The sequence below is a fragment of the Microcaecilia unicolor genome, chromosome 4 (genome assembly GCF_901765095.1).
Source record: "Microcaecilia unicolor chromosome 4, aMicUni1.1, whole genome shotgun sequence".
NCBI lineage: Eukaryota > Metazoa > Chordata > Amphibia > Gymnophiona > Siphonopidae > Microcaecilia > Microcaecilia unicolor.
The window spans coordinates 264,204,793-264,223,994 of NC_044034.1; the positions used below are offsets into that span (position 1 = coordinate 264,204,793).

The following is a 19,202-nucleotide window of genomic DNA, read 5'->3' on the forward strand; positions in this document are numbered from 1 at the left end:
AGAAACTACCATTGAAATGTGGACAATTTGCAATGCACTAACCATACCGACAATTGCAACGATTCATCTACCATCTGAAATTTAACGTGAGCTCAGACCTGTCGTTAAGGCCTGAGCTGTCATCTCCCCACTGGCCCCTGCACCTAAAAATCCAAGCTGGCATGTTAAAAAAAAAAGTTAGATAAAACAACAAACAGGTAGCTCCCCACTTCCCCCTGCACTAACCAAAACAAACAAAAAAATTCAAATACATCGGGAGGGGGCGAAGGCGCTCGTCAGGAGCGTCCTGTATGGGCGCCCTTGACCCCCCCCCCCCCCCCAGATATTGCGCTGTTCCCCGCTTCAGCTGTTTTTAATAAAAACAAATCTTTCCAAATTTTCTCAGCCCCGCTCCCCCTCCCTTCCTGTGTCTCCTGTCCAGGGCTCCACCTCCCACCATCCTCCGCCCCCCTGGGGTGGTCGCCGCTGCTCCCACCCTCCACCGGACCCCTCCCTCCGCATTACCGGCCCGTGCAGCGCCTCTCACCTGTATGTGAAGGCGCTGCACGGGATAAAACAGCAGATCGCCAATGGCTTCTCACTCCTCCGACGTCAGTCTGTTGTTCCTGGGCCCGCCCTCCATTGACATCAGTTATCTACGTAGAAGCTAGAACTTGAACTGGAGAATCTTTCTAATAGAAACCGGAAAAATAATATCAGAATCATTGGGCTGAAAGAAGGTACACAGGGATCAGACATGATTCAATTTCTACGTAGATAACTGACGTCAATGGAGGGCGGGCCCAGGAACAACAGACTGACGTCGGAGGAGTGAGAAGCCATTGGCAATCTGCTGTTTTATCCCGGGCAGCGCCTTCACATACATAATGCGGAGGGGGGGGGGGTCCGGTGGAGGGTGGGAGCAGCGGAGACGACCCCAGGGGGGCGGGGCACGGGGCGGAGGCAGGGGATGACGGGAGGTGGAGCCCTGAAGGACAGGAGACACAGGAAGGGAGGGAGAGCGGGGCTGAGAAAATTTGGAAAGATTTGTTTTTATTAAAAACGGCTGAAGCGGGGAACAGCGTCGATCTCGGGGGGGTGGAGGGGAGGGCGCCCATACAGGACGCTCCTGACGAGCGCCTTCGTCCCCTCCAGATCTATTTGGATTTTTTGTTTGTTTTGGTTAGTGCAGGGGGAAGTGGGGAGCCAGGTGTTTATGTTGTGGTTTGTTTGGACATTTGTGGCATGCGCAGAGCAGCCAGCATAACACTTGGCTGCTCTGCGCATGATTTAGGGGCTGATTACCGACCGGGATTATGATTCATTGATACATTGTACTTCTTGATAACGCTACGAACATGTTTGACCTGTTTTTTTGGTGCATGCTTCGGTTTTTCGAAATCGTTAAGGACTTTAACGTTTTGGATTTTTTTATGTTTGTTTGATGCATCTGGGCCTAAGACTGATCCACTGACGCCAGAAAAGGCTGCTCAGTCAACTTCCAAACTCGGCTATCGAACTCTTGATGGAAGAAATTCGGGCTCTAAAAGATCTCACTGCCAAACATTATCAGACTACGTTTGATTTAAAATTGGAATTACAGGCTTTTACTGCTTCTTTATCGGCGTTTCAAGACAGAATTGAGAAGCTGGAGACAAGTGCTGACGAATCTGCACTAAACATGGCGCAGTTACAGGAAAAGACAGATCTTCGTATTCAAAAGCTAGAACTTGAACTGGAGGATCTTTCTAATAGAAACCGGAAAAATAATATCAGAATCATTGGGCTGAAAGAAGGTGCACAGGGATCAGACATGATTCAATTTCTGAAAACTTGGCTTCCTCGTGTTCTTCAATTAACTCTGGATTTGCTTCTACTATTTGAAAGGGCACATAGATCTTCGTCACACCTCAAGCCAGGATCCCAGCAGCCTCGCCCAATTATAGTGAAATTACTCCGTTTTCCTCAAGCTCTACAGGTCTTAACCGCAGCCAGAAATTCTAATAATCTCAAATTTGATGACAAAAGATTTCTTATCGTACCGGATCTGGCAAAAACTACGGCTAGAAAAAGAAAAGCCTTCCTGGAAATGAGGGCCCATCTCAAATCTCTTGGAGCCAGATATGGCCTTCAATAAAAGGCTACAATGGCAGTGACTAAACATAATTCTACAAAGTTTTACGATTCCCCGGATCAACTTCCGCTTTTTCTGGACCACCTCCAATCTACAGGAATGGACAAGTAATTTGTTTCTTTTCTTTTTCTTATAAAAAGTCACTTAATCTCTGTAGTTTATCAGATAGTATTTAAAATACACTGAGTCATCCTTTTATCATTCTAAATTAGTATGGTTACAACTACACTTAAGTTACTTTACTATGTATATCTAAAGTGTATTAACCTCTTGTAATATGCTTGTGTTTTTCATAGGTTTTTTAATTCAAGTTTTTCTCTATTGCTGATGTTTAGTAACATGTTTTTTTTTAAGTTTTCTTGCTTGATGTATAATAGCTAACTTCCTTAATTTCCTCTATTAATAGTCTCATCTTTATATTATGCAGATTCATCTCTTTCTTGATATTTCATTGATATTCCCTGTTTCAATTTTAATTCTTGACTCTCCTATCTTATATTACATATAATTGTCTTAGGTGTCCTAAATATATAGTTCTCATGCTTATATGTGGCATACTGAATAATTGAAGATTATCTCTATTATTCCTTTGGCATATCTACTATAATAAAACTCACCCTCAACGTTCTGAAGTCACTCAGTCAGTCACTGAAGGGTTCATGGATTCATGGTGGTGAAGCCTTAACACTGACCATGTCTCTCTGCCCCGCCCTCACATGACGGACCAATCAGAAAAAACACCCTCAACATTCTGAAACACAAAGGACCATCACAAAACCGTTCCCAGGCAACACTAGGCAACGTAAGACGGACCAATCAGAGGAAACTACGTGACAATAAGGGAGGAGCATTCCCAAGCAGAATAGCTCATTATCTGTGCAGCACGGAGAGCACAGAACCACCGCTGGAACGAGAGAAGAATATTCCTGCTGTGGGTATGTGCAAAAATTTACATTTACATTTCACATTTACATTTCACCAACAGAAAGACCCCCCTCCACGAACCTCCTTGACAGACAAAACCACACACACACAATACAACAGAAACACACCCTCAAAGCCACACACCAATCCAACCCACTTTGCCAGCACAGCACATTCCCCAACCCCCAAGCAAAAAACAAAACAAAACAAAAAAAGACACACATCAACAACCTGCACACACACCGCACCCTCACTCACACACACACACACACACACACACACACACAAAATAACTCTGTGACACACACACACAAAAAAAAAAAACACATGCTAGCGCCCGTTTCATTGGTTTCGGAAACGGGCCTTGTTTCTAGTAATTTAATAATTTTCCTTCTTCAGGCATAATACAGGGAATTCTTTAGGTGTTCTCTCAGTCCCATTTATTCACTTTTCATTCTATTGGTGGAACTATTAAATTAGTTCTTCATGCCGTTCTTATCTTCTCTTGGTTTAGAATGCTCTTGGTATTGCACTTTTGAAAATAATTTACTGTTATGCTGTAGACTTCTAAGTCATTATTTCTTTTCATTTTATAACCTACAATGTCTCAACATCATACTGACCTCTCTATCAATATTGTGACATGGATTGTAAATGGTCTAAGGCACCCCATTAAAAGAAAGAAGGTTCTTATATATCTTAAAAAATTGAAACCAGAAATTTTTTTTTTTTAAAGAAACACTTCCCGATTTATTAAGCAGTGTACTTGGATCTCTTCCTCAATAGATTCCCCTGCTCAAGGCAGAAGAAAAGGGGTCTCAATTTTATTTAGCAAAGATTGTAACTCATCCATACTAGATCAACACATAGATCCTGAAGAATGATGGTTAATTGTTAAAGCCACTATTAACAATACACCAGTCCTATTAATTAACATCTACGCTCCCAATATTGACTCCCCAGAATTTTTTTCTAATCTCTTTCATATTGTCCAGTCTCAAGATCCTATCCCCATTATTATGGCTGGAGACTTTAGCATTCCCATGGACTATTTCCTTGATAGGCACTGACAAACCAAATTGACTTCCCTCCAAATCCTCCATCACTTTACACTCATATATTGATCAATTACACCTTATAGACCCATGGAGACTATGTAACCCTACTTCTAAAGAATTTACTTTCTATTCAGCCCCACATAATAGTTTTTCCAGGCTAGACTATTTTTTAATCTCCAACTCATTAGCTCAGTCCATCAAATCCTCCTCCATCTCTCCTATAGTAGTTTCAGACCATGCCCCAGTCTCTCTAAAATTAAATTGGACAGCAATGGCTCCTAGAAAATCACCAATTTGGAGACTGCCTACTAGCCTATTGGGCGATGAGGAAGTTCTTCTGAAAATTAAATCTTTTATTGAGCAATTCTTTCTACTACTAACCCTGTTTTGTTATGGGAAACATTTAAAGCTGCGCTAAGAGGCGAAATTCTCTCTTTAGCATCTTATAAGGATATGCAAGAAAAAAAAATCCAGATTACTGAACTTGAATTACAACTTAAAAATACAGAAATTGATTACATAAAATTAGGACATGCCTCCTTACTCAATTCTCTGTATAAATTAAAATACAAATTGAATAAACTACTTAGTCTTAAAGCTGGACAACAAATTTTTGGTATGCATTCTAAATATTATGCTGAAAAAGACACTATTAGCTAACTACCTCATAAGAAAACGACTTAAAATTTCTGCTATCAAACTACCCAATCAAGTTATTGCTACATCTAATACTGAGGTTTCCAAAGCCTTCCATGGTTTTTATTCTAATCTTTATCAATCTGAATCCATGAACACTCAACACAAGGCATTTGAATTCATATCTACTCTCAAAGGTCCCAAATGGTCTCATACTGATATAGAATCGCTTAAGAAACAAATCTCAGAACAAGAATTTTATAAAGCAATTAAAGAAATCCCTCAACAACAAAAAAAAAAACACCAGGTCCCGATGGAATTCCAATAGAATTCTATAAAATGTTCAAATCGGATCTTTCACATGTGATTCTTTTGTTATTTAATGCTCTAATTCCAGATAATGTCTCTGGTTGTCGTTTTTCTGAAGCAATTATCACTGTCATACCAAAACCAAATAAAGATCCCATGCTAGTATCTATCGTCCTATTTCCCTACTAAATGTTGATTATAAGATTTATGCTAAAATTCTAGCCAACAGAATTAAACAAATTATCTCCAAAGTTATAAGTCCCAATCAAGTTGGATTCATGCCAGGTAAGCTTATTAGTAATAACACACGCCTCTTCCTTCACATTTCTCATTTGGCAAATTCCCATGATGAACCCTTAGTGGCTTTAGCTCTTGATGCAGAAAAAGCTTTCGACAGGGTAGAATGGGAATATTTGTTTCTTGCTTTAGATTGGTTTGGTTGTCCCCAGGAATTTATAAATAAAATTAAAATTCTATATACCAATCCCATTGCTAGAATAGTTACCAACAATTCATTATCAAAAAAACATTTTTCTTAAACAAGGAACTAGACAAGGCTGTCCCCTCTCTCCATATCTTTTCAATATAGCGCTTGAGCCTCTCTTGTTGGCAATAAAGGATTCCTGTAACATAAAAGGTGTTACTTATAAAGGTCTTGAAATAAAATACTCAGCCTACGCTGATGATGTGCTTTTATATCTTTCTAATCCTTACGACTCAATTCCTGCACTTTTTAAAACTATCAACACATTCTCTCATTTTTCTGGATACAAAATTAATCAAAGGAAGACTGAACTTCTTCCACTAAATTCATATGCTCTCCCACATATTGCAAGCTCATTTGGATTAATTTGGGCTAAACCTAAGCTCAAATAGCTAGGAATAGATTTATATACCTCTGACAGACACCATTCATTATAACATGGAAGCAATATTCAAGTTCCTAAAACAGCTACTACACTCTTGGCACCCTTTCTCTTTGTCTTGGTGGGGCCATCTAGAAACTATTAAGATGATGATATCTCCTAAGATTAATTACATTCTCAGTATGCTTCCCCTGATTTTTCCTTCTTCATTTTTTTCCTAGCTAGATAAGTTGTTAACCATTTTTTTATGGAAAAATAAATCTCCTAAAATAGCTATTAAAAACCTTAAAGGTACAAAGGACACTGGGGGTGTTCTAGTCCCAGATTTTAATAGTTACCACAGATCTTTTATATCCCAACAGGGCTGTAAATGGATCTTTCAAAAAGATGATTATACACCAATTTGGTTATTATTTGAAGAAGCTATGGTGCATCCATTCACACTTCCAATGTTACTATCCTCTTCTTCTTTTCCTTCCCAGAATATAGATCCTATACTCTCTGCTACTATGAAATCACTTCTTGAGTTAGATAAATTGTTTGCTGTGCCCGTCTCAAACTCTTTATATATGTCATTATGGTACAATCCGCATATACGAATTAACAAACTTCCCTTCATTTGGAAAGAATGGATTGATAAGGGAATAAGGACTCATTCTGATATACTTCGCACAGGTAAGTCCTTTTGACCATTTTGTAGTATTTACTGATTTTAAGGAACAATTTTCCTTACCTTCCTCTGCATACTTCAAGTGGTTACAGATAACTCATAGCATTGCTGCTTCTCCATTATTTCCTCTATTGTCTGCACTACAGCCTTCACTATTTGACACTGTACAATCTCTAATTGTTGAAGGTCATACTGCATCACGGATCTACAAGATATTGATAAAACACTCCTTTAATTTCAAAACAGTTCTTCAAGCCAACTGGCAATTGGAAGTAGGTAAATCTCTAGACGATGTGAAATGGTCCTTTTTCTGGTCAAGAGGTATGAGGCCATTGTCTGCGGCTTCAATTCTTCAGTCTATGTATTTTCTATATCATAGGGTCAATTGGACTCCTCGTAAACTAGCAACAGCGTGTCTAATCTCTTCAGATAAATGCTAGCACTGTCATCAAAAGTCAGGAACTCTACTTCATATGTTATATGAATGCGACCTTGCACTCAAATTCTGGCAGGCAATTTGGCCCATAATTCAGAAAATTCTTCAAACGGACTGCACTCTATCATCAACAATAGTAATTTTTAAATCGTGTGCGCAACAAGTAAACCTGTCATCTTCACAAGCAAAATTGTTGGCTATTTAACTCACTATTGCTCAAAAACATATTCTACTCAACTGGAAATCTGCTCATTTGCTCAACCTTCACTTTTGGTGGAATTCAGTTGTACAATATCAAAAAATGGAATTTGCATTAGCGGAGAAGCAGCGTATTGTGTTATCCAAAAAGAAGTTATGGGAATCACTTGAACATTATCTACAATCTCTTTAATTGACTTGTCTACTTGTTTTGACTGAAAACGTTAGCATCTAATGCTCTTTATCTGATTTTGCATACTACCACTTTCTTTCCCTTTCTTCCTTAATTGTTCCATTGTTTCTATTGTTATTACTGAAAATTATTCAATAAAATATTTGGAGAAAAAAAACAACTTGCACTTATCTCTAATATGTTCCTCCCTCCCCCTCCTCCTCTCCTTCTTACTGTTCTGGATCCTCTTTTCTGTTGTATTACTGGTGTTCCTTTCCTTTGCAATCATATTGTGAACCATGTTATTATCTTTGTTGTGAAAGGCAGGACATCCAGTCTGCTAATAAACAAACATTAAAAAAAAAAAAAAGAAGAGAATGCAGTGGGCACAAGGCTGGGGGCTTGAAGAGTGAGAGTGCAGTGGAATCTCAGCAGACAATGGGAGAACCAGGAGCCAATGGTGTCATTGAGCTGGGGGGGGGGGGGGGGGGGGAGAGAAAGAATGTGTCAGTGCAGTGGTGTAAAGAATAGGGGAAGAACACAGCCAGCATGAACTGCCGGGACGAATGAGACAAAATAAGGAAAGGGAATTGGAGTTCCTTGGAAAGGGAGGAGAAGGAAGAGAAAGAACTGAGGGGAGTGGGGGGGGGGGGGGGGGGGGGAGAGTGGAGCCTCTATAAAAAGAGAGGTTCAAGCCTGTGTGACTGGACCAGTAGGGGAAGGGAAATGGGACTTGATATACCGCCTTTCTGTGGTATTTTGCATCTACATTCAAAGCGGTTTACATATACACAGGTACTTATTTTGTACCTGGGACAATGGAGGGTTAAGTGACTTGCCCACAGTCACAAGGAGGTTCAGTGGGAATCGAACCCAGTTCCCCAGGATCAAAGTCCGCTGCACTAACCACTAGGCTACTCCTCCACTTCCAGGAAAGAGAAAACTATGGCAATCAAGATGGAGACATTCTGCACACACAAAAAAAAGCTACATACTGGCATTTCTGAACAAACTGCCTTCTGTACTGCATTTTAAGCATAACAAATACAGGTATACTATACACAGACAAAATTTGTAGAATTCTCCTCACAGAATACTTCACTCCTCTCAGCGTAATCTTTTGACTGTCCCATCCCATCATCAGATGTACCTGGATTGCACTCGACACTTCTGTTTCAGTGTTCTTACTCCAACCCTTTGGAATTTAGTTCCTTCTGAGTCTTCTTTTAAACAACTTCAAGTCTTCTCACAGAACCTCTCTCCCAGACATTTTCACAGGCTTATGTGATGCTTCTCCCACCCTCTTCCATGATCACTGACGGCATCACATCTGGTACCCTGACCTTTTGAGGGTTTCTTTTTTTTCCTTTTCACTGGCAGCTGCAGCATCATATCTGGTACCCTGACCTTTTCCTTTTGGGGGGTTTTCCTTTTCTTTACACTCCTGCTCTACTATATTGTAATCCTACTTCTTGTCCCCTGCCTTGTGCTGCTCATATTCTAACCCTGTCTCACTCCATGCCTCCTGTTTTCCCTCATTTTGTTTTGTAAGCCACCTAATAGTTTTGATTTGCAGTACATCAAACCTGAAACTTGAATTTTTAAATATTTTATAAAGAATGTATTTATTTTACACAGAATGCCCTTAGCAGTAGCATTCATTGTGGATGTCCTGAAAACCCAACTGGCTGTGGATCGCCAGGTATGTTTGATGAATCATGTTCTATAAGGAATACAGACCCAATATTTCATTTTTCAAAGAGTTAATTTTGCTAATAGACAAATACAAACTGAAAAATTATTTACTACATTTCCTTTGTTGGAAAGCATAAAAAGTCTTAAAAGGTACCTGTAAAAAATGTATATTTTAACAAAGATGGAAACTAAACCATGGAAAGAGTTCAACAACCAAGACAATTGAAGATTTAAAAAAAGAAAAACAAAATTAGAGACATTACAAGAAGAATAAATGCAGTTCTCAAATAAAAAGAACAATATACCACTTACCATGAGAGAGTGATGCCACTTTGTCTGCCCAAAATAAAGCACTCTGATACTGATGCTGGGGAAATAAAAAAAAAAATAAGACAGCTTTAACTTTTTGAAGTAAACTAATTTGAGAATCATTACACTGTGAGGAACAGGTACAAATAGCATCTGCTTATTTCTACATCACCAGCATATACACATGGGAAACAAAGAAAAAGTATAAATATGTATCCCTTAGCCCTAAGGTTGATCTCTGGAAATCAAGTGTACAATGAAGGGTAGCAATGGAAAAATGAGTTCTTACCACATAATTTTCTTTCCTTTTGTCCCAAAGAATCAGTCCAGAATAATGGGTTATGCCCATCTGCCAGCAGGCGGAGATAGAAAGCACCAATGATTTTGTGCTTTAACTGGTCCTGTGCAGCCAGCCTTAGCCAGTATTTGATAACCAAGCAGAAGTATGAATGAGGTATAAAGAAAACGCCTGCCTCCCTTAATAAGTGAACAAATTGATGAAAGAAAACATCATCCAATTTGTACCTGAGAACAAATAACCCCGAACTAAGTACAAGTACACAGCAAAGGTTCTGGACTGATCTTTTGGGACTAATGGAAAAAAAATAATCTGGAAAGAACTACTTTTTCTTCCATAACATCACCAATGATTAGTCCAGACTAATGGGATGTAAAAAAGCAGTTAGAGAGGGTAATAACGAGAAAGCGCCGCGGAGATCACCTTAAGTCCAAAGTAGAGAGTTGCACGGGGACAGAAATCCAACCCGTCCCCACCCGTACCCACTGGAATCCAACCCGTCCCCATTCGTTCTCATAGGGAATCTAACCCATCCCCGCCCATCCCCGTGGGGAATCTAACCCATCCCCGCCCGTCCCCGCAAGAATTTAGTGGTACATACAAAAAATTGCTATCGGCTCTCTCAGTCTCTCTCTGGGTTTGAGCTACAGCACTGCAGGCAAGAAAGGAATGGAAGTTGGAACACTCTGGTTCGCACAAGTAAGACTTCTCTGATTCACTGGCACTGTGTGCTAAGAGACTGCCACAAGCACGCGGCAGTAGGTCAGGTGACATCTGATGCTCATACCAGACACAGCCATCACATTGTCTGAGTACACCCACACCAGCTTGCCCTTGATGAGAGCAGCAAATGCTAGAACAACTTTCCTGAACACCCTTGGTTCCAGCCTGTTGATGGACCAAGAGGCCTCCCCAGGGGACCACAGACCCAGAGATGTGTGATGGAGATAATGCGCTCCCCAACCTGAAAGGCTGTCATCCGATGTTATTACACATCAAGTTAGAGTGCACAAAGGAAGGCCGGCCCGAAGGTGCTGAGGCACCAGCCACCAAACCATGCTGATTCTGGCCTGGACGGATCAGGGAATCCAAATCCCATAGTCCTCCAAAACCGGAAACCAGCAACTCAGCAGAGATGCCTAAAATGGCCTCATGTAGAATTGGGCCCAGGGAACAACATCCAGAGACGCTGCCATCGACCACAAAACTTGTACATAATCCCACGTTCTGGGTTCCGAAAGGGACAAAAGACGCTGGATCTGGTCCCTGATCGTCACTTGTCGAAGGAGAGGAAGAAAAATTCTTGCCTGGCAAGTACTGAACAGGACACCCAAACACTCTGGAGACCAAGTCAGAGTAAGGAGGCTTTTGTCACAGTTCACCACCCAACTCAGAGAGGTCAAGAGGAATACCAATGCTGTCCAGTTTGGAGGGAGCCCAAATCAACCAGTCATCCAGATAAGGATGGACCTGAATACCCTCCTTGCAAAGAAAGGCAGTCACTACTATCATCGCCTTGGAATATGTTCTGAGTGCTATCCTGAGACCGAAAGGCACCACCTTGAACTAATAATGGCAGCCCAGAACCGAAAAACGGAGAAATTGTCTGTGAGGAAGCCAAATTGGAATATGAAAATTGGCCTCTTTGAGGTCCAAGGACATCAAATACTGCTCTGGCTGGACCGAAGCAATGACCGACCTCAAAGTCTCTATTCTGAAATGCTGCACCCTGAGAGCCTCGTTGACCCCTTTGAGGTCTAACATCGGACGAAAGGAGTCCCCTTTCTTAGGGACCACAACGCAGATGGAATATCTGCCAGATCCCCTCTCACAAGGAGGCAACAGTTGCACCACTCACAGACTCAAGAGCGACTGTAGGATGACTTGAACTACCTCACGCTTGGAAGGAGCCTTCCAAGGGGACTCCAAGAAAAGATCTGCGATAGGGCAGCAAAACTACAGTTTGTAATCATGCTTATCTGCCGTCATCTAGTATGTTATGTTACTATGTTTACAATATCGAGAACTCACTGATCTGTGGTGATTTGGGCCCACTCCTTGTAAAAGAGGGACAGACGCCCTCCTTCCCCAACCAGTGAGGCGTGAACCTGCAACCCGTCATTGGGATACAGTCGAAGAGGTTGCAGGTCTATTATGAGAGGACAGGCCCTTTTTCAGAAAAAAAAGAGACCTCTGATCACCGGACTTACTAGGTTTATAGTCTTGCATCCTGAATGTGCGTCCTAGCAGAACTGAATTGCACCTTAGGCTTATCTTCAGGTAAGATCCTTAACCAGCTTTTCTAAGTCTTCCTCAAAAAGCAACTGTCCCCTAAAAGGGCACTTAGCCAAGCGAGATTTGGAGGCCACGTCCACTACCCAATGTATCAACCAGATCCATCTCCTTGAAGAGACTGCCACCGCCATCTGAATATCAGAGGCTCAAAGAAGGTCACATAATGCATCCCCCAAATATGCCAAACCCAGTGCATCCCCCACATATTGCAAACCTGCCTCGAGAGAGGGCAAGAAATCAGGAGGTACAGATGAAGAAGCAAGCTGCTGTGCACAGGATAAAGAAGTTTTGGCCACATAAGAGGCACAAAATTTTGCCTGAAGTCCAAGCACCACCACCAAGTTGCTATCATGCACATCATTAAGCGCTATACCTCCCTCTACAGGAATCATAGTCTTTTTTTTGTAACTGCTGTGATGAAAGAATCCACCTTGGGGAGGCCCAGCTTCTCAATCTCACAGAAGTAAGGGATAATGCTTAGTCATCATTCTGGCTACCTTGAGGCTAGAATCAGGAGAATTCCATTGAGCCAATATGAGCTCATGAATAGCCTCGTGAATGTGGAATGATTTGGAGGACTTCTTAGTGCCAGACATAATAGAGACACCAAAGCTTCCTGAACCACCGAAGAGCTACTATTAAGCACCTCCACGGCCTTAGTAATGAGAAAAGAAAGTTCCTGTTCAGCAAATAATCCAGCCACAGACAGATCATCTCCCTCAGCTTCTGGGCCGAAAATATGAGTGCTCTGAATGACCAGAAAAAAGACACCCTCTGATCCATGAGAGGAAAAATCCTCCAACTGCCTAACAGTGTCCACTCTCCTCCTCTTAGACTGCTGCATCTCCTGAGAGGGAAGGGGCTGGTCAACCAGTTGCTGCCTTTTACACAAAAATGATTGATGAAGCAAAACCACAAACACAAAGGAAAAAGGCAGGTCAGAAAAAGAATCTCCCCCCTGAAGCGGGAGCAGACCCCAGCTGAAAGGAGGAGAAAGCCCACAAACCACCCAAAGAGAACGGCCATTCAAAATGGCCCTGACAGCATCATGGAGAGGGTGCTAGATGCCGGAAATGCCCTCCCGCGGAAAGTGGAGGAGATGAAAACAGTAATGGAATTCAAAAATGCATGGGATAAACACAAGGAATCCTTTATAGAAGGCATGGAACCAAACAAGCTTAGCGGTAATCAGATGGCAACACCAGTAATTGAGAAGCAAATCCCATCCAGTCTACGGTCTGTGCCCTGATTGTGGCTGCAGGAATATTTTAGTTCACAAAAAAATTTTAGTTCTAGCTTTTATTCATGCACAAAACATGCAATTTTAATTCTTATTTTTTTATTCTAGTTCTAGCAGGGGCATAGCCAGACTTCAACAGTAGGAGGGTCCAGAGCTGAGGTGAGGGGCACATTTTAGCCCCCCCCCCCGGCACCGACGCCCCCTCCCATTGCCGACAGCGACCCCCCCCCGGCCATTGCCAACACCTCCAACAACTTTGACCCCCCCCCTCCCGCCGATGACCCTCTCGACCCCCCCCCCCGCCCGCCGTCACCTACCACCTTTGCTGGCAGGGGACCCCAACCCCCGCCAGCCGAAGTCTTCTTCCTTCGTTTGGTTTCTGACTGAGTCTGACGTCCTGCACATACAACGTGCAGGACATCAGACTCACAGAAACAGAACGAAGCCTTGCGATCTGCAGGGCTTCGTTCTGTTTCTGTGAATTTGACATCCTAGACTCAGTCAGAAACCAAACGAAGGAAGAAGACTTCGGCTGGCGGGGGTTGGGGTCCCCACCAGCAAAGAGGCGGCGGGTTGGCGGCGGGAGTGGGGGTTGAGAGGGTCGCCGGCAGGGGGGTCCAGGGCCAAATCTACGGGGGCCCAGGCCCCCGTGGCCCCATAGCAGCTACGCCCCTGTTCTATAGACAATGCTAATTTTAGTTTTTATTCCGTCCTCTCCCAAAAACTCATGACAAATTATTTCAGTTCTTGCTTTTTTTTGTTTTTAATTGTGAGTAAAACAGACACAATTACAAGCATATCAAGAACAGCCTTTCAGAATATTACATGACAAAATGGTTCAGATAGACTGGAGTGGACTTCAACAGCAACTCCAGTAGTTGGAACTTAAGGATAGTGCCGGGCAGACTTGTACGGTCTATGCTCCAGAAATGCCAAAGAAAGACAATGATCAAGTATTCTATACAAGCAAAAACAGCCTGTTTCTCCAAAAATGAAACGGGCCCTAGGAAGGCTCTCATCTAAGCGATTTCTCCCCTCCATGTCCAGCAATTCTCACCTCCCATCCATGACCAGCAATTCTCCTCTCCCATCGCATCCCATCCATGTCCAGCGATTCTCCCCTCCCCTCCATGTCCAGTGACTCGCCCCAGCCCCCACCTACCCCCCTTTTAAGCAACCGAGTTCCAGTTCAACCCCAGCCCTCACCTGCCTGCCCTCTTCTCCCACAACAGCACTCCTTTCCTTCCTGCCTCCCTTCCTTTAAAACTTTTATTTTACCTGAAGTTGCAGTGGTGTCAGTGAAAGTGGCAGGCTCGACTCCAGCCTTCCCTTCTCTCTGTGTCCTGCCCTCCTCTGACGTAATTTCCTCTTTCCGTGAAGGTGGGACACTGAGAGGGAAGGGAAGGCTGGAGGCGAGCCAATTACGTATACCTCATTTGCATATGGTTATGAACCCAGCCAGCCATCCAGGGACGCAGATTGACAAACTATTATATAGGAGATCACACTCAATTTTGGTTTAATCACTAATCAATAATATGTGTGACTGTTGGGCTGACTGGATGGACCATTCGGGTCTTTTTATGTCATCATTTACTATGTTACATGTACATAACGCATTTTTTCAATGTAAAACCAAACCAATAGCACAAATAGAAAATGTCCACTATAACTGTTTAGCATTTAGTTTCAGAAATACTCTTATTTCCAAGCAACATAAAAAGCCACCAAATAAAAAAAAAAAATCTAGAACAGCCCTCAGTATATCACATGCACATAACTTAGGCCCCTGTTTACAAAGCCACTCTAATGACTGGTGGTGCGGTACTGCCAACACAGACCATTCAAAGTGAATGGGATGTCAGCAATGCTGCATGGCTTTTTTCAAGTGTAAAACCAAACCAATGGCAAATGACAGCGCTTTTCTCAGTGTGAAGCCAAACCAATAATATAAACAGACTATGGGGCTCCTTTTCAAAGCACAACTTACTAAATTCTATAGGTTACTATTGGGCTTATTTTCGAAAGAGATCACCGGCCATCTTCCGACACAAATCGGGAGATGGCCGGCAATCTCCTGATCCTGGCCAAATCGGTATAATCTAAAGCCAAGTTTAGCCGGCCCCAACTGCTTTTTGTCGCGGAGCCGGCTAACCTTCAAGGGAGGGTACAGAAGGTGGGATGGGGCGTGGTTACGAGATAGCCGGCTTCACCCCATAAAGGAAAAAAGATGGCCGGCGCAGACGAGCATTTCGCCGGCTGCACTTGGTCCATTTATTTTTAGGTCCAAGTCACAAAAAAGTGCCCCAATTGACCAGATGACCACCGGAGGGAAATGGGGATGACCTCCCCTTACTCCCCCAGTGGTCACCAACCCCCTCCCACCCAAAAAAAAATTAAAAAAAAAGTTTTTTGCCAGCCTGAAATGTCATACCGAGCTCCCTGACAGCAGTATGCAGGTCCCTGGAGCAGTATTTAGTGGGTGCAGTGCACTTCAGGCAGGTGGACCCAGGCCCATCCCCCCCACCTGTTCCACTTGTGGTTAATGTTGAGCCCTCCAAAAACCCCCAAAACCCACTGTACCCACATATAGGTGCCCCCCTTCACCTCTTAGAGCTATGGTAGTGGTGTAGAGTTGTGGGGTTTGGCGGGGATTTGGGGGGCTCAGTACCCAAGGTAAGGGAGCTATGCATCTGGGAGCTTTTTTTTTTTTTTTATTTCTAGAAGTGCCCCCTAGGATGCCCGGTTGGTGTCCTGGCATGTGAGGGGGGCCAGTGCACTACAAATGCTGGCTCCTCCCACAACCAAATGCCTTGCATTTCGCAGGGTTTGAGATGGCCGGGCCCAGTTTCCATTATGGCTGAAAAACGAAGCCAGCCATCTCCTCTAAACCCGGCGATCGATTTAGCCAGCCCCAACCATATTTCGAAAATACGGTTGGTTCCACCCCCTTGCGGAGACGGCCCCAAAGATGGCCGGCCATCTATTTGGCCGGCGCCATTCGATTATGCCCCTCCACGTAACTTTGTAAGTCTAAGTGCTTTGAAAATACGCCTCACTATAACTGGAACCTTAAAACCAATGCATGCAATCCTTAACATTAACCAAAGCACATGGCTTAGTGCTTTTTCAGTGAGAAACCAAACAGCAAAGCCAAAAGAATAGCAATGTCCACTATAACTGTTCAACTTTACCATTTAGTTTTAGAAATACTCTCATTTCCAAGTTACTAAGTTACTTTCAGGTCTATTTCTTTGTCCTGCCAGCTGAGGATGAAACTAAAAACACTGCTCTTCACTGTCTGCAGTCTACTGCATCTCCCTGAGACCATCAACATAGGCAATTCCACATGTTCAGTTTTCAGCACACACGCAAAAACCAAGCAGGTAAGGGTGTCAGCAGAGCCAAGGTCAGAGTCAGCGCTGAAAACTGAACATGTGTGGCTAACCCGGAAGGGAGAAGCAAGGACAATTGTTTTTGGCACATATAACAGTGTGTTTAATCACCGTGGGCATAATGGTCACAGTGATTTGATAAGAGAGTTGGACAATTGGTTCGCACCATGAAGTATAACAAGCTGTCATGTGCTTTTGCTCGGGTATTATGAGTATTATGTTAGAGGGGTATACAGTTGGTGATTGTTCTAATAGAGTGTACGTGAGCGTGAGCTGGTGTGCTTGTGATTAGCGGGGTGGATGTTGGGTAACCCACTGAATATTGTACGTGATCATGTATTAATAAAGTGATGTGTTAATATTAATCAGCGTATGGGGTTGTGTGCAATGTAAGGTTTGGTACTCTGTTCATAAGTGTTACTCCCCTTGTGTGAGAGATGGAGAGAAAGGAATGCCAGACCTCCCGGAGCTTTGTGAGTTCCCCCCCAAACACTGGCCCTGCTAAGGGGGGGGGGGGATATAGAGATGCACTAGATACCAGGGAAAAGTAGGATTTATTGACTGTCAGGATCAGTGTGGAAGGTAGAGGGATAAATGGACGGGTGCACTAAACACCAGGGATGTGTTTAAATTGGAAGTCAGGGGTCATTTGACAAGACACTCAGGGCAATGCAGACTGCTGAGACAATTTTTTTTTAACGTCAGCCTTCCTGTCAGTGCCTGAGTCAATTACTGCTCGGGAACTGGGAAAGGTGACATTTTGCAATGAACTGCGGATTACCATGGCAGTAATTTGCATGTTCATTGATTAAAGCATGCTGTGATCTCTTTTCTTGTGTTATTTTTCGGTAGAGCTGCAGCTCTGCAGTGAGACTTGCTGCATCCGCCCCACTGTTTTGTTAACAACTAAAGCAACTTAGTAAATACGATTTTCCTAAGTCACTAACATCCGTTCTCTCAGAGGTGTCTGCTTTGAAGCCGATCTTAAAGTCATTTGCCAAAAGACAAACCATTCAATCCTGTTCAGAAGGAAAGGATCCTAAGGAGCTTAGCCGAGATTGGGTGGCAGAGCCGGAGACGGGGATAGTGCTGGGCAGACTTATACGTTCTGTGCCAGAGCCGGTGGTTGGGAGGCGGGGATAGTGCTGGGCAGACTTATACGGTCTGTGCCCTGAAGAGGACAGGTACAAATCAAAGTAGGGTATACACAAAAAGTAGCACACATGAGTTTGTCTTGTTGGGCAGACTGGATGGACCATGCAGGTCTTTTTCTGCCATCATTTACTATGTTACTATTTCTCTTCTGTCATATCACCACCTGAAGAAGCTTATCCAAGGATTGCCAAGTGTACAACCCACCCCCAAACTATAGGGGCAACACAACACTTAAGGTTACTCTCTCTATTAACTGTTAAGGTAATGTGCAAACAGAAAACAGCACACTGCAAACTCTGCAGCTCTAGAGGAGCACGACATCCAAAAACTACTTAAAGGGCTGGAAATCACAAAATTAGCAGATACCAAGAGGCAAACTCAGTCTGGGGTCAGGAAGTGACCCCCTACCCCCAAAAAATAAACAAGCAAAAAAAAAAACCCCCAAACCAGCATTAATAGCATATTAATCAAACCAGTGAAAGATATTCTGGAGAGCAGCAGTTCCTAGTAGCAGGTTAGAGCCTGACGCTCACAGGCCGCTGCCCCGCCTCTCACCTGGTCTATATACTGCCGGACCCGCTTCCTCAGCCGCTCCAAGTTCATCGCCTCTTCCGCGCGCGCCAACAACGGCCCGCAAAGAAAGCCAGCGGCACGCAACAACCCTCCGATGCCTCCAGCTCCTGCCCCAGGACAATCCGTACAGAGGGAAGAAGGACAGACAGGGAGGGCCCAGTTAAATCGAAACGGCGCGTGCAAGCACCAGCTTCCTGCTTCAGCCGATAGGGACAAGAATGAGAAAGGTGTCAAGTTAGCAGCACAAATAATAGAGAGATGCGGAGTAATAAAAAGGTCGCTAGTGTCTTCCACCAGGCCGCCGTTGACACGTAGGTGTAACGAGGAAAGTCATCCTTCCCAAAAACAGCGGCCTCGCTCACTATAGTTCCCAGAGAGCCTTTGGGGCATCCGTCTGCATCCCTGTTGCTCTCGCTCTGCTCTATTGATTGGGGGAGGGGGACATTGAATCAAGTTGGGCGGGCGCAGACAAATGACGTCACATTTCTGTCGCCGGCATAAAAAGCGTGCTTAAGCCAAGGAGGTTGAAATGACGTTAAAACGTTGAAGTCAATTAAGCTAGTCTATGTTTCCTCTTCTCAGCGCAGCTGTCATCTAGTACACTCAAAACAAAGCAAGCAAACCTATGCTGCATCCTCATTGTCGTTCTTTGTTGTGCAGTGGTGTGCTGGAGCAGGCTCTCACAGGCTCTCGAGAGCCATTTAAGTTTTTAAGAATTTTGGGAGCCGGTTCTCTATGGCTACTTTAACAAATGGATCCCAAAATGTGGGCTTGGGCCCCTCCTGAATTCTCTTTTACTTTGCTGGCGAGAGAGAGCCCCCTGTTAACAATTTACCAGCACACCCCTGGTTGTTGGTAGC

At 43.5% G+C, this 19,202-nt stretch overlaps 1 protein-coding gene across 2 annotated transcripts in view; it reads right to left on the reverse strand.

Annotated features, from left to right (window-relative positions):
- The window catches only part of CDC16 (cell division cycle 16), a 155,362-nt gene extending 136,599 nt beyond the window's left edge, over nt 1-18,763 (reverse strand). Inside the window, exons 1-2 of one of the 2 annotated variants that reach the window (XM_030201490.1) lie at nt 18,325-18,763; nt 9,390-9,444 (exon numbers count right to left, since the gene is read on the reverse strand). In XM_030201490.1, the coding sequence (XP_030057350.1) occupies nt 9,390-9,444; nt 18,325-18,372 (103 nt within the window). In that variant the 5' untranslated portion in view covers nt 18,373-18,763. Of the gene's footprint in view, nt 1-9,389; nt 9,445-18,324 lie in introns of those variants that run through there. The other variant, XM_030201491.1, reaches the window with a different exon arrangement.
- Nucleotides 18,764-19,202: the final 439 nt, after the last annotated feature.